Genomic DNA, 16,362 nt, shown 5'->3' with positions numbered 1-16,362 from the left:
GATGTCTTTTAAAACTACTGGAGGAAGCAATAACATAGGAAACATGCTGGTCATGAACATTAGCTGTCTGATCCCGTATGTAAAATGAAGACTACAAGATAAATTATTGTTACTAAATGCAATTTTATATGTAACACTTAGCTCAGCACTTGATCCATATTCAGTACTCAGTAAAGGGCACCATTGTTTGAACCCGAGTTTCGTATCGATGAGCTGCCACACCTCTGATACAGCACAGTAGAACAATATTTGGATTGCCTCGTGCAAAAGCTAAGTGGTTTCTTAAAGATCTTCCAGCCCAGCCCTTCATTTTAACTGATGCCAAAGTGAAAAAGTGACTTCCACAAAGTCACACACCTGGCTGAAGGAAAGAGAATATGGAGGGAAAAAGGTAGTTGGGGACCAAACCTTGGGGGTAATGTTTATGTAAAGGATGGGAGGAAAAATAGGAGACACTAATTAGCTGAGTTTTTGAGGGCTTGACCCTGAATTTTACAGCTGCCTTCTATAATAAATTTTATTTTCTGGGAAGAAATGGCGTTTCCCTGCTGTGGATAGCTCTACCTATATTTCCCATTGACATCTTTAATTCAGCTTCAATTTAATGTCCAAAACCAAACTGGAATCACTACATGTTAGCACTGAAAAGGATCTTAGAGGGCCTCATTCTAACCTCTCATTTTACAGATGAGGAAAACATTCTGCCCTGGGGTGGAGGTCTCGCACTTCTTACATTCACTTATAGCAATGTGAGCAATCAGTTGTCTCTTGGGCCATTTTTGCCCAGGCTGCAGAGCATTACTTTAAGTCCTTTTGGCTTAGAGTGAGCCTTCTAAGCTCATCCTGGCTACAACAACCCCTGGTGCTGTTTATAGCCGTCGCTTCTAACTTTCTTTTTTCTTTTTTTTAAACAACTGAATCTTTCTTTAAGTTAAATCACCTGAAGAAACCCCATATCTAAAAAGAGACTAAAGAGGAGCTGCTGTGGTTAACAACAAGGGTTTGTTGGTGGTGGTAGTAGGGGATAGGGAGCTGGCGAGATCAGCAGGGGGAAAGCATGAGCTTTACTGTGATTACTTGGACCCTCATTCCTGGAGGTGAGGGGCCTGAAGTGCCTCAGAGGTTAGGAAGCAGTTTGAAATCCCCTGATTTGGAGGCACATGAGATCTGGCAGCGATGGTTGGCATGAATGAGAAGACCACCGGTATTTTTGTTCAACAAGTTCCTCGGTGATTTGTCTACATGCCCTGGAGTAATGATTTTCAGCTCTTTCTTGGATCTGAGAATTAAGAACTAGGCCATCACTACAACTAGGGCTTTAATAAACTCTCAGCTATTATTTAAAAGCTCTCATCAGTCACATTTGTTGTTACTTATATGGACAAGCAGCTTTTTTTGTAAATTAAGTTGCCTTGGAATAGATGATTTTATTAATATAGATATAGCCCAAGAATTACTGTCACATGAGGAAAAGTTTAGGAGTAATCAGTTTATGCCAGATCAATATGATCTGGCATAAACGCCTATACTGTTCTGATGAATTTTAAAATACTTGACATATTTTAAATTATTTTATAGTATTATTTATAATTTTGAATTTTAGTCAGCAACTGTTGAAGCCCTGTGCTACGCACCACGGGGAGATGGAGGGAAAATAGGACAAGGTCCTTGCCCTCACATTTGAGTCATGCCAAGTACAGAATGAAGAATGTGACATTTTAGGATTTTTTTCCTTTGTAATTCATTTTACCACCTGAGCTTTTTTTTTCATATTGTACAATTTTTAATTTTAATTTACTGACTTGTAAAGCATGTTCATGGCTGAAAATTCGATAATTTAAGGTTGTATGCTTTCTTTCAAATTGTCATCAGATTGCAAGACTGGAGAAAGATAAAGAAGAACTACATAACCAGCTGCTTAGTGTTGATCCCACAAGAGACAGCAAACGAGTGGAGCAACTTGTTCGAGAAAAAGTCCATTTGTGTCAGAAGTTAAAAGGTTTAGAGGCTGAAGTAGAAGAATTGAGAGCTGAAAAAGAAAATTCTGGTGCTCAGGTAGAAAATGTCCAAAGAATTCAGGTGCGGCAGTTGGCTGAGATGCAGGCTACGGTCAGATCCCTGGAGGTAAGGTTTTAATTGCTTCCCGGTAGACCATCGCGTACTTTTTTTTAAAGTGCAGTTGACAAGCCTTTGATTTATTAGGGCATAAATGTGTGCTCACCAATCTAATGCTGACGCATTTGTGAAATCCCAAGAGTATATATACTTTTTGTAAAAAAGAAAGCTCTTGATTCATAAGCAATAGCTATGCTACCACATTTACAAAGGGATTATTTATTCTTTGGGAGTCACGTCGCCCATCTGAAATGATTTAACTTTTACAATGCCACAGAGTAGAATATGCAAAATTCAAAAAAATATTGAGTTTCTGAAGACTAAAGTCATCTCAAAGCAGAAAGAGCAATTTCTTTCTAGTTATTTCCTTACACTGGGATTCAAGATCTTAAAATCGTAAATCCTGTTTCAACAGAAATACCATACTTATATATCTTACGACAGCTTCTTGCCAGGGTTACAAAATTCAACTTGGCTACTAATGCATATAAGCCTTTACTGAATTATTTCCCTGAGTTCATTAGAGAAAGAAAAGAGCTGGCAGAGCTAAGCTGGTACTCCTAGAGGTATTGTCCTATGAAAGTTCTTGTTTCCATTGTTGGAGAGGAAAAACATTTCTTTCATCCTCTTAGGTTCAGAGTTTAAGGGTTGTGAATTAAACTGACAACAGACAGATTAGCAAGAGAAAAGACAGATTTTTATTCATGTATGTAAACAGTAGTTCACAGAAAAATGTGACTCAAAGAGGCAGTAGTAATTTGGGGAGTATATACCATTCTAATAAGGAAAAGAGAGGGGGAGAAAGGACACTTATAGGAAAACAAATGACTTTTAGGAAAGATAAACGGGCCCTTAGGAAAACAAATGGCAGATATGATGATTTTGTGATGATGTTTGTGTAGCTGCTTTCTTATCCTAGTGTTGACTTCTTGTCGTCTGTGATAGAAGTTGGCCTTCCCTAGTTATGAAACCCCTGGGGAGGGGACTTCTAACACTTAAATTCTTTTTAGAGGCTCTACTTTTAGACAGATAATAGGAGTTCAGGAAAAAACTTTGTCCTGTGTCTGTTGATTCTCAAAAGCCTTCAGCTCCAAATAATTCTTATTCTGCAGTGGCATATTCTGGACCCCTTTACAGTTTTATTGAGATAATGCTTATTCCTCCTAGTCCTTAGTGTCTTACGTGTAGCAAATATACTAGTTTGATGGTTTTTAAAAATTTATTTTGAGTAGTCCAAAATGTTTTGTTTTGTTTTCTTCAGAATAGTTGTGAAGTGATTTGAACTGGAGGGAAATTAGTGTGCACCTAGTTTGTAATTAAAATCCAATATCCAAATCCAAAGTAGTGATTTTTTTCCGGACAGCAAACTGGTACAAGAAGTACATTAATATGTTTTGAAGAGTAGAAGTCACCTTTTTATTTTTTGGATAAAGCTTCTGACAGTATTTAGTGGTTTCCTGAATTAAAATTGTCAGTATCATTGGACCTTAGACATGAGGCAGTTCAGAATGAAGTGTTTTATGTTGCCATCCTTCCATCCTTAACGTATTTACACAGTGACAGTGGGATGACTGCGACTGAGTATGGTATGTGATCTCAATGTGAAACTTTGCCTTGAGGTCATTTAGAGTGATTATTTTCAGGACCAGTTGAATAATGACAAAAGATGGGAGGTTCTTTCACAAGAGCCTGTATTTCATTTTATCATTTGTCAGATGAAATGAAAATACACACATGACAGGTAGCCTGCCTTTCTTTGATTTTTTTTTTTTTTTTTTTGTCTATCACTGTGCCTGAAGAGTATCATTTTTTATGTGAGGAAAATAGTTTTTTTTTTCTGAATTATTTGTTGAATACACTTCTTATCATATTTAAGATATATAGGAAATGAGCTGTTGCAAAACTGAAGCTTATCCTTTAAATGAAAAATGTTTTCATTTTAACTATTTTGAATAGAAGTATTTTTAAAAAACATTTAGTTTTCCCTTTCTAATTAAAGAGTACTATGAGTATTACCAACTGGAAATTTTCTTGACAACTTAACTTCATTAAGAATCTTTATTATGTGATGAGTTCAGGAGCTATTGAGTTCTTTGCCCATACTTCCAGAAGCTCCAGATTAGTTGAGGATTTTGAATTTTTAATCTCTTGGGGATTGTTTTCTAATCTCCATTGATTTTCAGTTCTTACTTCTTACTACTACACATAAGCCCTCTCCTCTACCTTGTAATAATATGCTTTTTCATATCTGCTGGGTACTTGATATCCCCCAAAATGCTTGTTTGAATTATGTCCACAATAATAGTAAATAGGTATCAAGTGAGTGTGTTAGGTACGCTCTCTTATGAGAGAAGTGTATGGGTTTTATCTTGGTGGTGGCTGTTGATAAGTTGTTTGTCCAGATAACTTTGTTGCATATTTCCTGGAGCAAATATCTTGCGTTTGAATTCTACCAATTGCTTTGTGAAAACTCTTGTTACTTCGGTATATGTTAATATTGTTGAGGTTTTGAATAATTTTGGGTAGTATGATTATTACATTTATTTAAGTAGTGCTTATTTTGTTTTTATATAATTGAAAAATTGTCAACAAATTTTAAAATATTTTATTTTAATAAAAGGCTGAAAAACAGTCAGCTAAACTACAGGCTGAACGCTTGGAAAAAGAGCTACAATCAAGCAATGAACAAAACACTACTTTAATTAGTAAATTGCATAAAGCTGAACGGGAAATAAATACATTGACCAGTAAAGTAAGTTGTCTTAAGTATCTACTTTATTCTTTAGAATGCTTGAGACTGTATAATGACAAAGGAATTTTGTGTTTCAGTAGCTTAGTTCCCTACATTGAAGTCTCTTTTTTGATCTTATTCTACCTTCCAAATACATGTAGAATCTGTAGAATCTGACCAATTCTTAATCGCTTTCATTGTGACCACTCTAGTCCAGTTTTTACAATAGCCTCCTAATTGGTCTCTTTACTCTCTACCCTGCCAGAGCTCTGTGTGATCTGGCCCCTGCAATCTCTCCCCAGCTGTCATAGTCCATTTTCCCTCCTGTTCACTTTGCTCTAGCCTCACGGGCCTTCTCACTCTTCTTTGAGCAAGCTTACTTCTACCTCAGGGCCTTTGCACTTGCCCACCTTGCATGGTCTTCCCTCACATATGTATATAGCTTTCTTCCTCACCCATTTCTTTTTTTAAAAAAAATTAATTTATTTTTGCTCGCGTTGGGTCTTCGTTGCTGCATGCGGGCTTTTCTCTAGTTGCGGCAAGTGGGGGCTACTCTTCGTTGTGGTGCGCAGGCTTCTCATTGAGGTGGCTTCTCTTGTTGCGGAGCATGGGCTCTAGGCGTGTGGGCTTCAGTAGTTGTGGCACACAGGCTCAGCAGTTGTGGCTCGCGGGCTCTAGAGCGCAGGCTCAGTAGTTGTGGTGCATGGGCTTAGTTGCTTCACAGCATGTGGAATCTTCCCGGACCAGGGATCAAACCCATGACCCCTGCATTGGCAGGTGGATTCTGTGTTTTGTTTTTGTTTTTTTTGTTTTTTGATACAGAAATATGTTTATTAATGCATTAAAACCAAATCTCCTGATGAGTTTAAAAATTACTATAATTTTGAAGCAGTGATAAGTATTAATGATATTTTGAAATATCTACAAAAAATGTAATATTATATGAAAATATCTGTCACAGGTACTGTTAATACTACAATGGTTTGTAGTCAACATTCATAGTTGAAGCGGCAGGTGGATTCTTAACCACTGCGCCACCAGGGAAGCCCCTCCTCACCCATTTCTGATGTTGCCTTATCAGAGAGGACTTTTTTTTCTTCACTTTGTAAAATACCATCTTCCCTCTTCCTCTGCCTTATTCTCTATCGTTTTTACCTGCTTTATATTTCTTCATAGCTCTTAACACCATCTGATATATTTGTTTATTTTTGTCTTTTCTACTCCCTTTGCCTCAAATATAAGCTCCAAGAGAGCAGGGACATTGCTTTTATTACTGTTGTATCTCTGGCTCCTGGAACAGTGCTGGCACACAGTAGACAATAAATATTTGTTAAATGAGTAAATTAATAGCAGCAGCATGATCTGCATTTGTTATTTTTAAAAGAATATAATGGTTTGAACACCTTTTATATACAGTTTTCTCAGGAACTTAGAGGATTTTTTCCCCCTCAAATGCAATGTATATAAGGAATCCAGTAACCAGAAGTAGGATAGCAATGATGAAAGTATTTTATAGAATACCGTAGTGAATATCAGCTCTGGAGTCAGACATACTCAAATTCCATTTCTTCCCCTTGCTAGCTGTGTGACCTTGGGCAATTTACTTTCTCTCTGAAGACTTTAGCATTTTTCCTTTGTAAAACAGGACTAATACCTACCTTATAGAGTGTGGCAGAGATTAAATGAGATATTATGCATAAAACACTTAGCATAAGGTCTAATATATAATCACCTGAATATTAGCTATTATTAGTAGTACTTGGGGCAGCTCTAAGAACTTGAAAATAAGACTGATGTCTGAATCAGTGAGATCATGTATTATATTTCTATCAGAGTTATGTAAAATCACCTTAAAAAAACAAAATGGTTTCTAGACCAGAGGGAATTTACTGTAGCCTGGTAGAAATATATGAACTTATCTAGAGGAGTAATGTATTCATCGTAAATTCCTTGTCCACAGTCAAACAGTGTTTATGACAGAGGCAAGAGAGAGTTTTAGTTGGCAGAGTGTGAGTATTCTGGTCCCATTGAAGAGATCATTCTTACTGTGGAAAGTAATACCTCAATTTATTTTAGTTTGTGGCCATGAAATAATCGATTCATCCCATTCCTTTTGTTCTGACTGCATGAGCCCTAAGCAACTTTCTGACTGTTATGTGATTTCCTCTGTAATTTTGTCTACAGGGAGAGAACGCACTGGTCCTTCAGAGTTAGAGTATTCTAGTTTCCATTATAGTTTTTTCTCATAATTAATTAACTGACATCTGGTTTTATAGATCACTCTTCATAAACTTTAGTAATGTGAGTCTAACCTTGAGAGTGGTCTTTAAGTGCGGTGACAAAATTTGATTTCTGTGCCTGAAAAGCCAAAGCCATAATATTAGATGTACTAGATGCCACCCTTGGGAGATAGTCTACCCAGTTTTTTCCATGGCAAATATATACTGTTTTACACTTCCAGATTGTATGTTTATTAACACACATTGCTAAGAGTTGCCTGTCTTTTTAAAGGCACACTTGCATTATTATGCATATAAATGGTTTATTAAAACCACCCACCAACTTTAGACAAAGCAAGTTTTCATTTGAGATCTTGCATATAAAAAGATTTCATTGGAAGGTTAAATTTTAAAATAATGTTTCAAACATTGTCACAGTTTTCTTTGCAACTTGAAATTTTCATCAGCATTTTGCAGTTCTCACAAACGGTTGTTTGCAATGCAAAGGAACACCTGGGGTGTATTTGTCTAAGTTATTCAAATTAGTAAATGTTTGTTAGGTTTTTGAACAGTTATGTCATTGTGACTATCGGTGTCTTGGATTAAAAACTATTACCAAAGATGGCCTAAAAATGATGACCTTAAAGATATCTAATATTCAGGTGATATTCATGAGATAAATTCTTCCTGTTATGAGGTGTTTGAGCTTTAGAACTCCAATAAAATACAGTTTTAAGGAAGTCATCCCACAGAATTACCTTATTAGCTAAGTTTATAAGGTCATACCATCTCAGACCTTTGAAAAAAATCAGAGTTTAAGTACTGTCTCTTTGGAATTTACATCAAGAGCTTCTTGAGTAATACATTTTTTCAACTTTATTTGAATTTCTTGCTTACGTATATTGTTTTCTTGTGTGTGTGTGTGTGTGTGTGTGTGTGTGTGTGTGTAATTTAACAGATTCTGAACCCTTATAAAATGCTTACTGTTGCTACTTTGTTACATTTCTTAAAGTTTCTTTTTTTTTTTTTTTTTAAATTACTTATTTATTTATTTATTTTTGGCTGTGTTGGGTCTTCGTTTCTGTGCGAGGGCTTTCTCTAGTTGTGGTGAGCGGGGGCCACTCTTCATCGCAGTGCACGGGCCTCTCACTATCATGGCCTCTCTTGTTGGGAGCACAGGCTCCAGACGCGCAGGCTCAGTAGTTGTGGCTCACGGGCCCAGTTGCCCCGTGGCATGTGGGATCTTCCCAGACCAGGGCTCGAACCCATGTCCCCTGCATTGGCAGGCAGACTCTCAACAACTGCACCACGAGGGAAGCCCTTAAAGTTTCATTAGTACTAGCTAATATTCTGAGTACTTCTGTTGTATCAAAAGCATAAAGCAAATTCACAATGTAAAGACCAGAATCTACATGGAAAACATATTGTGGGGAAAAAAAAAAGCAAAACAGGGTAGCTTGACCCATGGAAGCTTAAGAAGATTGTAAATCTCTTCAAATTATGTGCAACGTTTTAACATTGTGCATTTTATTTAAGAAAAGATCCCTAGTTTTCCTAGGATTTTTGATGCTTGATTACAAAAGTTAAGAACTAGGAATCTAGAGGCAGAAAGAAACTTTATTATAACTATTTGGGATTTGGTTCATATTACTCATTGAAAGTGTTTTTATTCATCATACCTAAGTAATAAATATTCATATATGTTTTTCCATTTTTAATAAATAACATAATTTTAATATTTTGGAAGTTAATTACTATTAGTGTGAGTGCATTCATTATTTCAGTATTTTAGAAATGTGGCACTAAAGAAAAACAGACTCATCAGGGTCCATAGATAAGTTAATTTGAATGCATGTTGCTTGAGCATATACCACTACTTTAATAATAGAAGTAGTTCTGAAGATAGACTTGTCATTTGACTTCCGGTCCAGTGTTCTTTCAGTTTCACTGATTATAGTTTAACTGAAAAATGTTTTCTCATTTCAGTAAATCTCAGAGTGAATGAATTAAGAAATATGTTTTTTATGTATTTTGTAGTTCTCGTTGAAAGATTCTACAAAATAAGATGGCTCTGATTTTCCACCTCGTATATAAAGCAGCTACAATGTGGTTTGCTAATGAACTGCTGTGTCATTCAGATCTTCTACAGTCAGTGTATAATAGCAGGTTATGATTACATTTGTCATAGAAATTGGATTTTCATTGTAGTTGTATTTCTTCCAAATTTTAAAGCATTTATAAATTCTGTCCATGAAATTATAAAAACCCAATCTATAGAAAGTTTAAATTTTAAAATAAATACAATTTTTTAGCTGCTCTGAAAGTATTTCAAAGCTGCTTTGTAAACATTGTTCTATGAGACTTGCTTTCGTAGAAAAGAACTTAAGAAAGATTTAAAAATGCAAATCTGATGTCAGCACAAGGTATTCATTTTGTGTTGTGTCATTTGAAAATCTACAGGTTAATTTGTGTCTTAGTGTGGTTATTAGCAGTACAAAGGTAGCACAGTACTTGACTTTCTTGTTTCCTTTAAGTGAGGAATTTGCAGGAAACCTTGTTATGTTTCCAAGACCTTTCATAGATGGAGTCTCCTCCAGTAAGACACTTCTGTTTCTCATCTTCACCCTCTTTGGCTCTAGGACCTCTTCCTGATTTATTTCTAACTCCCATCTCTAGTTTTTATAGCTTTTTATTGCACTCAAGTAAATTATCCTTTACCCTCCTGTTACCACCATCTTATATTTTACATATTTGGCTTGTATGTATTTGTGATTTTCTCCTCTGATTTCATAGTTTTATACATTAGTATAATATGTCAGAATGCAGGTTTATCTAACCTTTATATCCGTACTGGTTAAATCCTCATTATAGTACTGTACCTAATTTTAGAAGCACCTCACCAAAGGGCAGGGATATGGAAACTGTTAGAGAGTAGTACAGATGATTAGAGAGACAAAGCTTTCTTGTTTGCTGCTGTATCCCCAGCTCCTAAGACAGTGCTAGGGCACATAATAGGTGCTCAATAAATATTTATTGAATGAACAAAGGAATACTACTTTTAAAAAAAATTTTGTTTATTTTTGGCTGCATTGGGTCTTCGTTGCTGCGTGCGGGCTTTCTCTAGTTGCGGTGAGCAGGGGCTACTCTACGTTGCGGTGTGCGGGCTTCTCATTGCAGTGGCTTCTCTTGTTGTGGAGCATGGGCTCTAGGTCACGCAGGCTTCAGTAGTTGTGGCACGTGGGCTCAGTAGTTGTGGCACACAGGCTTAGTTGCTCCGCGGCATCTTAGTCGCACGCGGCTCAAACCCGTGTCCCCTGCATTGGCAGGCAGATTCTCAACCACTGCGCCACCAGGGAAGCCCAAGGTTTAAATTAGATTCATACATTTTGTACTTGTTTATCCCCCTACCAGCGTGTACACACACACACACACACACACACACACACACACACTGTTTAGTCACCAAATTCAATAGATTATTCTTTCTTGTCCCCTTTGTTAGTCCTTTGCCTCTTAATTGGTTTCTTTACCTTCAGTTTCTTAATCCAGCACACTTGCAATGAGTTAACTTTCTGAAACAAAGTTGATTGTGCCACCTTCAGCAGCTAAGAGGATATACAACCCTTTTGTATGGCATATAAAGTTTATTCCCTGCCACTCCACAGTTTTCACATCTTCCTCTGCTCTATCTATAACACATTGTTCGTTGTTTTCCAAGCAGACCAGGTGACGTTCTACCTTTATAACATTTTATATGCTGTTCCTTATACCTAAAATGCCTTTTTGTCACCAGCAGTTTTTTTTAGAGGAAGGTTTCAATTTTTTTTTCCCTGAGGATGTTTCAGTCATTGACTATTGGATTTTAGGTACTTGCAGTTAAGCCTTTAAAGGCAAGATTAAGCCCGATGACCCCACCCTGCTATTGAAAGAATTGACTCAATTCTATTAGGAACAGACTGTTTTCTTGGTGCTGAGTACTGTTCCAGGCACTGAAGCATCTTCCCTGCTGGAAGGTGCTTATACTCTATACTCTGCTACCAAAGTGTTTTCTCATTTCTACTGATGTTTTTGGGTTAGCATTTAGTGGCAAGAAAATGACCAATAGTAATTTCAATTTCTAATTATCAACAGGTAAAAGAACTTAAACATTCAAACAAACTAGAAATAACAGACATCAAACTGGAGGCAGCAAGAGCTAAGAGTGAGCTAGAAAGAGAAAGGAATAAAATTCAAAGTGAACTGGATGGTAATATATGATTTCCCATGCTTTTTACTGTTACTTTCACATATAAACTCAAATTACTAAAATAGATCAAACTCAATTTTTATTTCCAATTTTAAGCTTAATTGAATTTTAATTTTAGAGCACATATGTATTGTTTTTATTTGTATGTTAAATGTTCATTCTGTGGTGTAACTTTAAAAAAAACAATTTTATGGTTATATCATAGTTATTTGATTAATACATAAATTAAGTGAAACTTTACAGATAGGATTCCATACTTCCTGGGTATATAACTTAAAATCTGTTTAGATCATGTGATTATTAATATCAGACCATTTAACATCTAAAGAATGTATAGGTGGGTTCCAGGCCCAATTTTTAAGTTTAAAATTTTTTTTATGTAGACCCTAGGCCAGTTATTGGGCCTAGTTCAGCCTAAGCTTATTTTTAAACTCCAATTTAGTCTTAGAATGTTCTTCTCATCAAGATTTCTCAGAAAGTATATTATTTCTGACTTTTCTTAAGTACTTAAATAAGCTGCCTGGACCTGCAGCTGTCATCAAGTTGGTCTTTAGTTGAACTGGCCTCTAGTTTCAGTTTCAGACAGAGCTTATGATGAATGACTATTTTCATTATTAATTTCTACTTGATGTTGACTCATGGATTTTCATAGCGTTAGGGAGCAAATTTTCTTTGGAACTTAAAGAGTTTGAGATCCAGTTTTGCATTCTTTTTAAACTTTCAGCTAGATATGAATTTGTTTTAGTTATTCCATATGCAAAATACTTGTCATTTCATTAGGAGGAAAATTTGTGAATTCATTGGACAAACTTGAAAGTGTCCAATTTGTATTAGATATCTAACAGTTCTGATAGGTTTCAAAAGCTTCTGTGATTTTATTCACTCTGCTTTCCAGCTAGCTTTATGATGATGCTGTCTGTGGGATTTAGGTTACAGAACCCTTTTAGAAGTTAAGTATTTAAACCTCTTTCGATATTACCCAGGTTGATGTCCCCAGCTCTCAAGATCCAAATGAATAAATGTATATAACCTTTTATTGAAGCTTTTTTGTGTGAGTGCTTAATAAAATGACAAATTAAGTCTGAGTAGTAGTCTTTTTCGTTAAGAAAAGTTTATCAACAAAGTAAAGATCTTTGAGATGTGTATCTGGAGAGACTTACTTTCTATATTCTTTCGTCTTATCAGCTTATGAATATTTGCTGTTAATTGCAATTTTTCTTCTTAATAACATTGAATACAGTACAGTTTTCTCCTTTAAAAAAAAAATACTAGGATTACAGTCAGACAATGAAATTCTCACATCAGCTGTTGAACACCACAAAGTGCTTTTAGTAGAAAAGGACCGTGAATTAATACGTAAAGTACAAGCTGCCAAAGAAGAAGGTTACCAAAAACTTGTGGTATTACAAGATGAAAAGTAAGTACCTAATTACCTTATTTTGTGTTAAATCTCCTTGCAAATGAAAACATTTTGCTGTCATATCATCCTTATTGTAGTTCTTGTAATATAATTATCATCTGTTGTTTTAGGCTAGAACTTGAGAGCAGATTAGCGGATTTAGAGAAAATGAAAGTGGAACATGATGTCAGGAGGCAATCTGAAAAGGAACAGTGTGAAGAGAGATTGCGAGCTTCACAGATGGCAGAAGAGTCGGCCAGGAGGGAACTTCAGAGTATTAGGTTATATATGCATATATTTTTTTTAAACTTCATTTTGAAATAATCTCATAGCCAACAAAACATTGCAAAACTAGTACAGAGTATTCCCATATAATTTTCACCCAGATCTCCATGTCTGAATTATTTTGATACCTTTGTTGGTTTCAGTTGGCCATATGTGAGTGTGTCTGTTTCTGGACTCTGTTCTATTCCATTTATCTGTATGTCTGTCTTGACACCAGTATCACACTCTCTTGACTACTGTAGCTTCATAGTAAGTTTGATTCAGTTAGTGCAAGTCTTCTACCTTGTTCTTTTTTGGCAAGATTGTTTTGGCTCTTCTAGGTCCTTTGCCTTTCCTTGTAAATTTTAAAATCAGCTTATCACCATTTTCAAAAAGGCTTAAGATTTTGATTGGGATTGCACTGAATCTGTAGCTCAGTTTGAGAAGATTTGTCATCTCAACAGTATTGAGTCTATCCAATCCATGAATATGGCCTATCTCTCCATGTATTCGGGACATCTTTAATTTCTGTCATCAGAGTTTTGTAGTGTTCATTGTATATATCATGCTCATATTGTGTTACATTATAATTCTAAGCATTTTTATGTGATTATAAGTGGAGTTATGTTTTAAAATTTTACTTTCTAATTGTTTATTGCTGACATATAGAAATATAGTTGAGGGGCTTCCCTGGTGGCACAGTGGTTAAGAATCCACCTGCCAACACAGGGGACATGGGTTCGAGCCCTGGTCCAGGAAGATCCCACATGCCGCAGAGCAACTAAGCCTGTGTGCCACAACTACTGAGCCTGTGCTCTAGAGCCCGTGAGCCACAACTATTGAGCCTGTGTGCCACAACTACTGAAGCCTGCACTCCTAGAGCCTGTGCTCTGCAACGGGAGAGGCCACTGCAATGAGAAGCCCGTACACTGCAACGAGGAGTGGCCCCCGATTGCTGCAACTAGAGAAAGCCCGTGCACAGTAACAAAGACCCAATGCAGCCAAAAATAAAATAAATAAAATAGATATAACATTAAAGAAATAAAAAATATTTAAGAAATACAGTTGATTTTTATGTATTGACCTTGAATCCTATGACCTTATGGAAGTCACGTATTTTCTACTAGCTGCTTCGTGGGTTCTTAGTTTTCTAACATCATGTTGTATATGTTGTACTTTCTTTTAGTTTACTTGTTCATTTTTTGGTTTTGATAGGTTTTTTTTGAGGATTTAAGTAGGTTTTATTTTATTTTTTTGATAGTATTTTTTTCAATAGATCTTTATTGGAGTATAATTTTTTGAGTTGGGAATTTAACTCAACTAATGTTCATTCTTTCATTTTTATTGGTAAAAGTATCATGCTGAGAATTTTCTTATCACTGCTTTTTAAATGTATCATATAGATTATGATATGCAGTGTTTTAATTATCATTATTTTTTAGAAATTCCCTAATTTCAATTTGCATCTTCCTTTTCACCCAAGAAGCAATAGAAGGTATAGTTGTTTAATAGAAGGTGAAACTAATAGTTTTTTAGGGCTGCCACAACAAAATACCATAGACAGGGTAGTTTAAACAACAGAAATTAAGTTTCTTACAGTTCTGGAGGCTAAAAGCCTCGGAGCTCAATGTGTTAGCAGATTTGGTTTCTCCTGAGGCCTGTCTCCTTGGCTTGCAGATTGGTTGCCTTCTTACTGTGTCCTCACAGGGGCTTTCCTCTGTGCACATGTATCCCTGGTACCTCTCCCTCTTATAAGGACACCAGTCATAGGATTAGGACCCACCCATATAACCTCATTTAACCTTGTTACCTCTTTAAAGACCTTGTCTCCAAATACAATCACATGTAAGTGATTGAAGGTTTTTGAATTTCCAGGTGATAGGGCTTTCTTGTTTATTTTGTTGTTAAATTTTAGTTTTATTGCATTGTGATCAGGGTATTGATTCTGTTATTTCTGCTTTATGGAACACTCTAATGTTTTCCTTGTGACCTAATATATCAAGGCCAGGACTATGGTAAAGCCAGTGAGGCACCCAGGGTGCAAAATTTAAGGAGGTACTCACTCTTATGTGTTGACATTGGACTTGCAGGAAACCTAGGTTGAGTCTCCTTAAATTTTTCACTCTGGGCACCTCACTTGCCTTATCTTAGTCTCAGACCTGTAATACATGATCGATTTTTATGAGTGTTACATAAGGACTAGTAAAGAAAGTGCTCAATTATGAGTGTAAAGTTTGAAATATACATCCATAATATCTACCTTATTAACTATGATGTTCAGGTCTTCTGTATACTTTTATTTTTTTGTCCACTTCATTTGTCTTGTACAAAGAGTGATATATTAAAGTCTCCTATTATTACATTAGTGTGTTTCTATCTGTGACTCCTTAAATTTCTTGTAATATTTTTGCTTCATAGGTGATTGCTATATTATTTGGTATATAGATAATCATAACAGTTATACTTTAATTATGAATTGTGGCTTTTAGCATTTAAAAGCACTTTTCTTTTTGTCATTTATTTTTTTTTGCTTGAATTCCACCTTGTTTGATATTATTATTACTCCTGTTTTCTTTTATTTTACAATTGTTGATTTATTTTTTTCATAGATTTCTGACAGCTGTTGCTATGGATTTTTTTTAGGTGCATATATATTCATGGTTACTTGTTATTTTTCCTTTAACATTTTATCTTGAATTTTATATGGGCTAATATTAACATTGCTACTGTTTCTTTCCTTTTGCTCATATTTGTGGTACATCTTTTCACTTTATTTTCAGCTTTATCTATTTTATTTTAACTGTGTCTGTTATAGACAAAATATTACAATACCTTTTAAAAATACAATTTGAATGATAGTTTCTTGAGCAGTATGTTAACTCATTTACATTCTTGTAATTACTTTACCATTAGGATTTAGTTATCTTTTTTCACTTTTTTTTTTTAACTACTACTTATTTATTTATTTTATTTATTTATTTTTTTGGCTGTGTCAGGTCTTGGTCATGGCATGCGGGATCTTTTTGGTTGTGATGTGTGGGCTCTTCGTTGTGGCATGTGGGCTTCTCTCTAGTTGTGGCATGCAGGCTCCAGGGCAAGTGGGCTCTGTAATTTGCATCACATAGGCTCTCTAGTTGAGGCGCACGAGCTCAGTAGTTGTGGCACACGGGCTTAGTTGCCCCAAAGCATGTGGGATCTTAGTTCCTCAACCAGGGATCAAACCTGCATCCCCTACATTGGAAGGCAGATTCTTTACCACTGGACCACCGGAGAAGTCCCTTCACATTTCTTAATGACTACGCTTTCTGTTTCCTTATTTGCCATCTTTTTTCTGTCCTCCATTGGATAGGTTAAGTTTCTCTCTCTCTTTTTTTGGTTACTCCTAACT

The 16,362-nt window shown here is 35.8% G+C and overlaps 1 protein-coding gene across 4 annotated transcripts in view; it reads left to right on the top strand.

Moving 5' to 3' along the window:
• The window catches only part of CEP83 (centrosomal protein 83), a 140,861-nt gene that overhangs the window by 93,887 nt on the left and 30,612 nt on the right, over positions 1-16,362 (top strand). For all 4 annotated transcript variants that reach the window (XM_059934742.1, XM_059934744.1, XM_059934741.1 and 1 more), the window contains 5 exons: positions 1,873-2,124; positions 4,736-4,867; positions 11,197-11,311; positions 12,584-12,728; positions 12,842-12,991. In XM_059934742.1, coding sequence (XP_059790725.1) covers positions 1,873-2,124; positions 4,736-4,867; positions 11,197-11,311; positions 12,584-12,728; positions 12,842-12,991 — 794 coding nt within the window. The remainder of the gene's footprint in view (positions 1-1,872; positions 2,125-4,735; positions 4,868-11,196; positions 11,312-12,583; positions 12,729-12,841; positions 12,992-16,362) is intronic.

The sequence above is a fragment of the Balaenoptera ricei genome, chromosome 10 (genome assembly GCF_028023285.1).
Source record: "Balaenoptera ricei isolate mBalRic1 chromosome 10, mBalRic1.hap2, whole genome shotgun sequence".
In the NCBI taxonomy this organism is placed as follows: Eukaryota; Metazoa; Chordata; class Mammalia; order Artiodactyla; family Balaenopteridae; genus Balaenoptera; species Balaenoptera ricei.
This window is presented reverse-complemented; position numbering and strand designations above follow the sequence as displayed.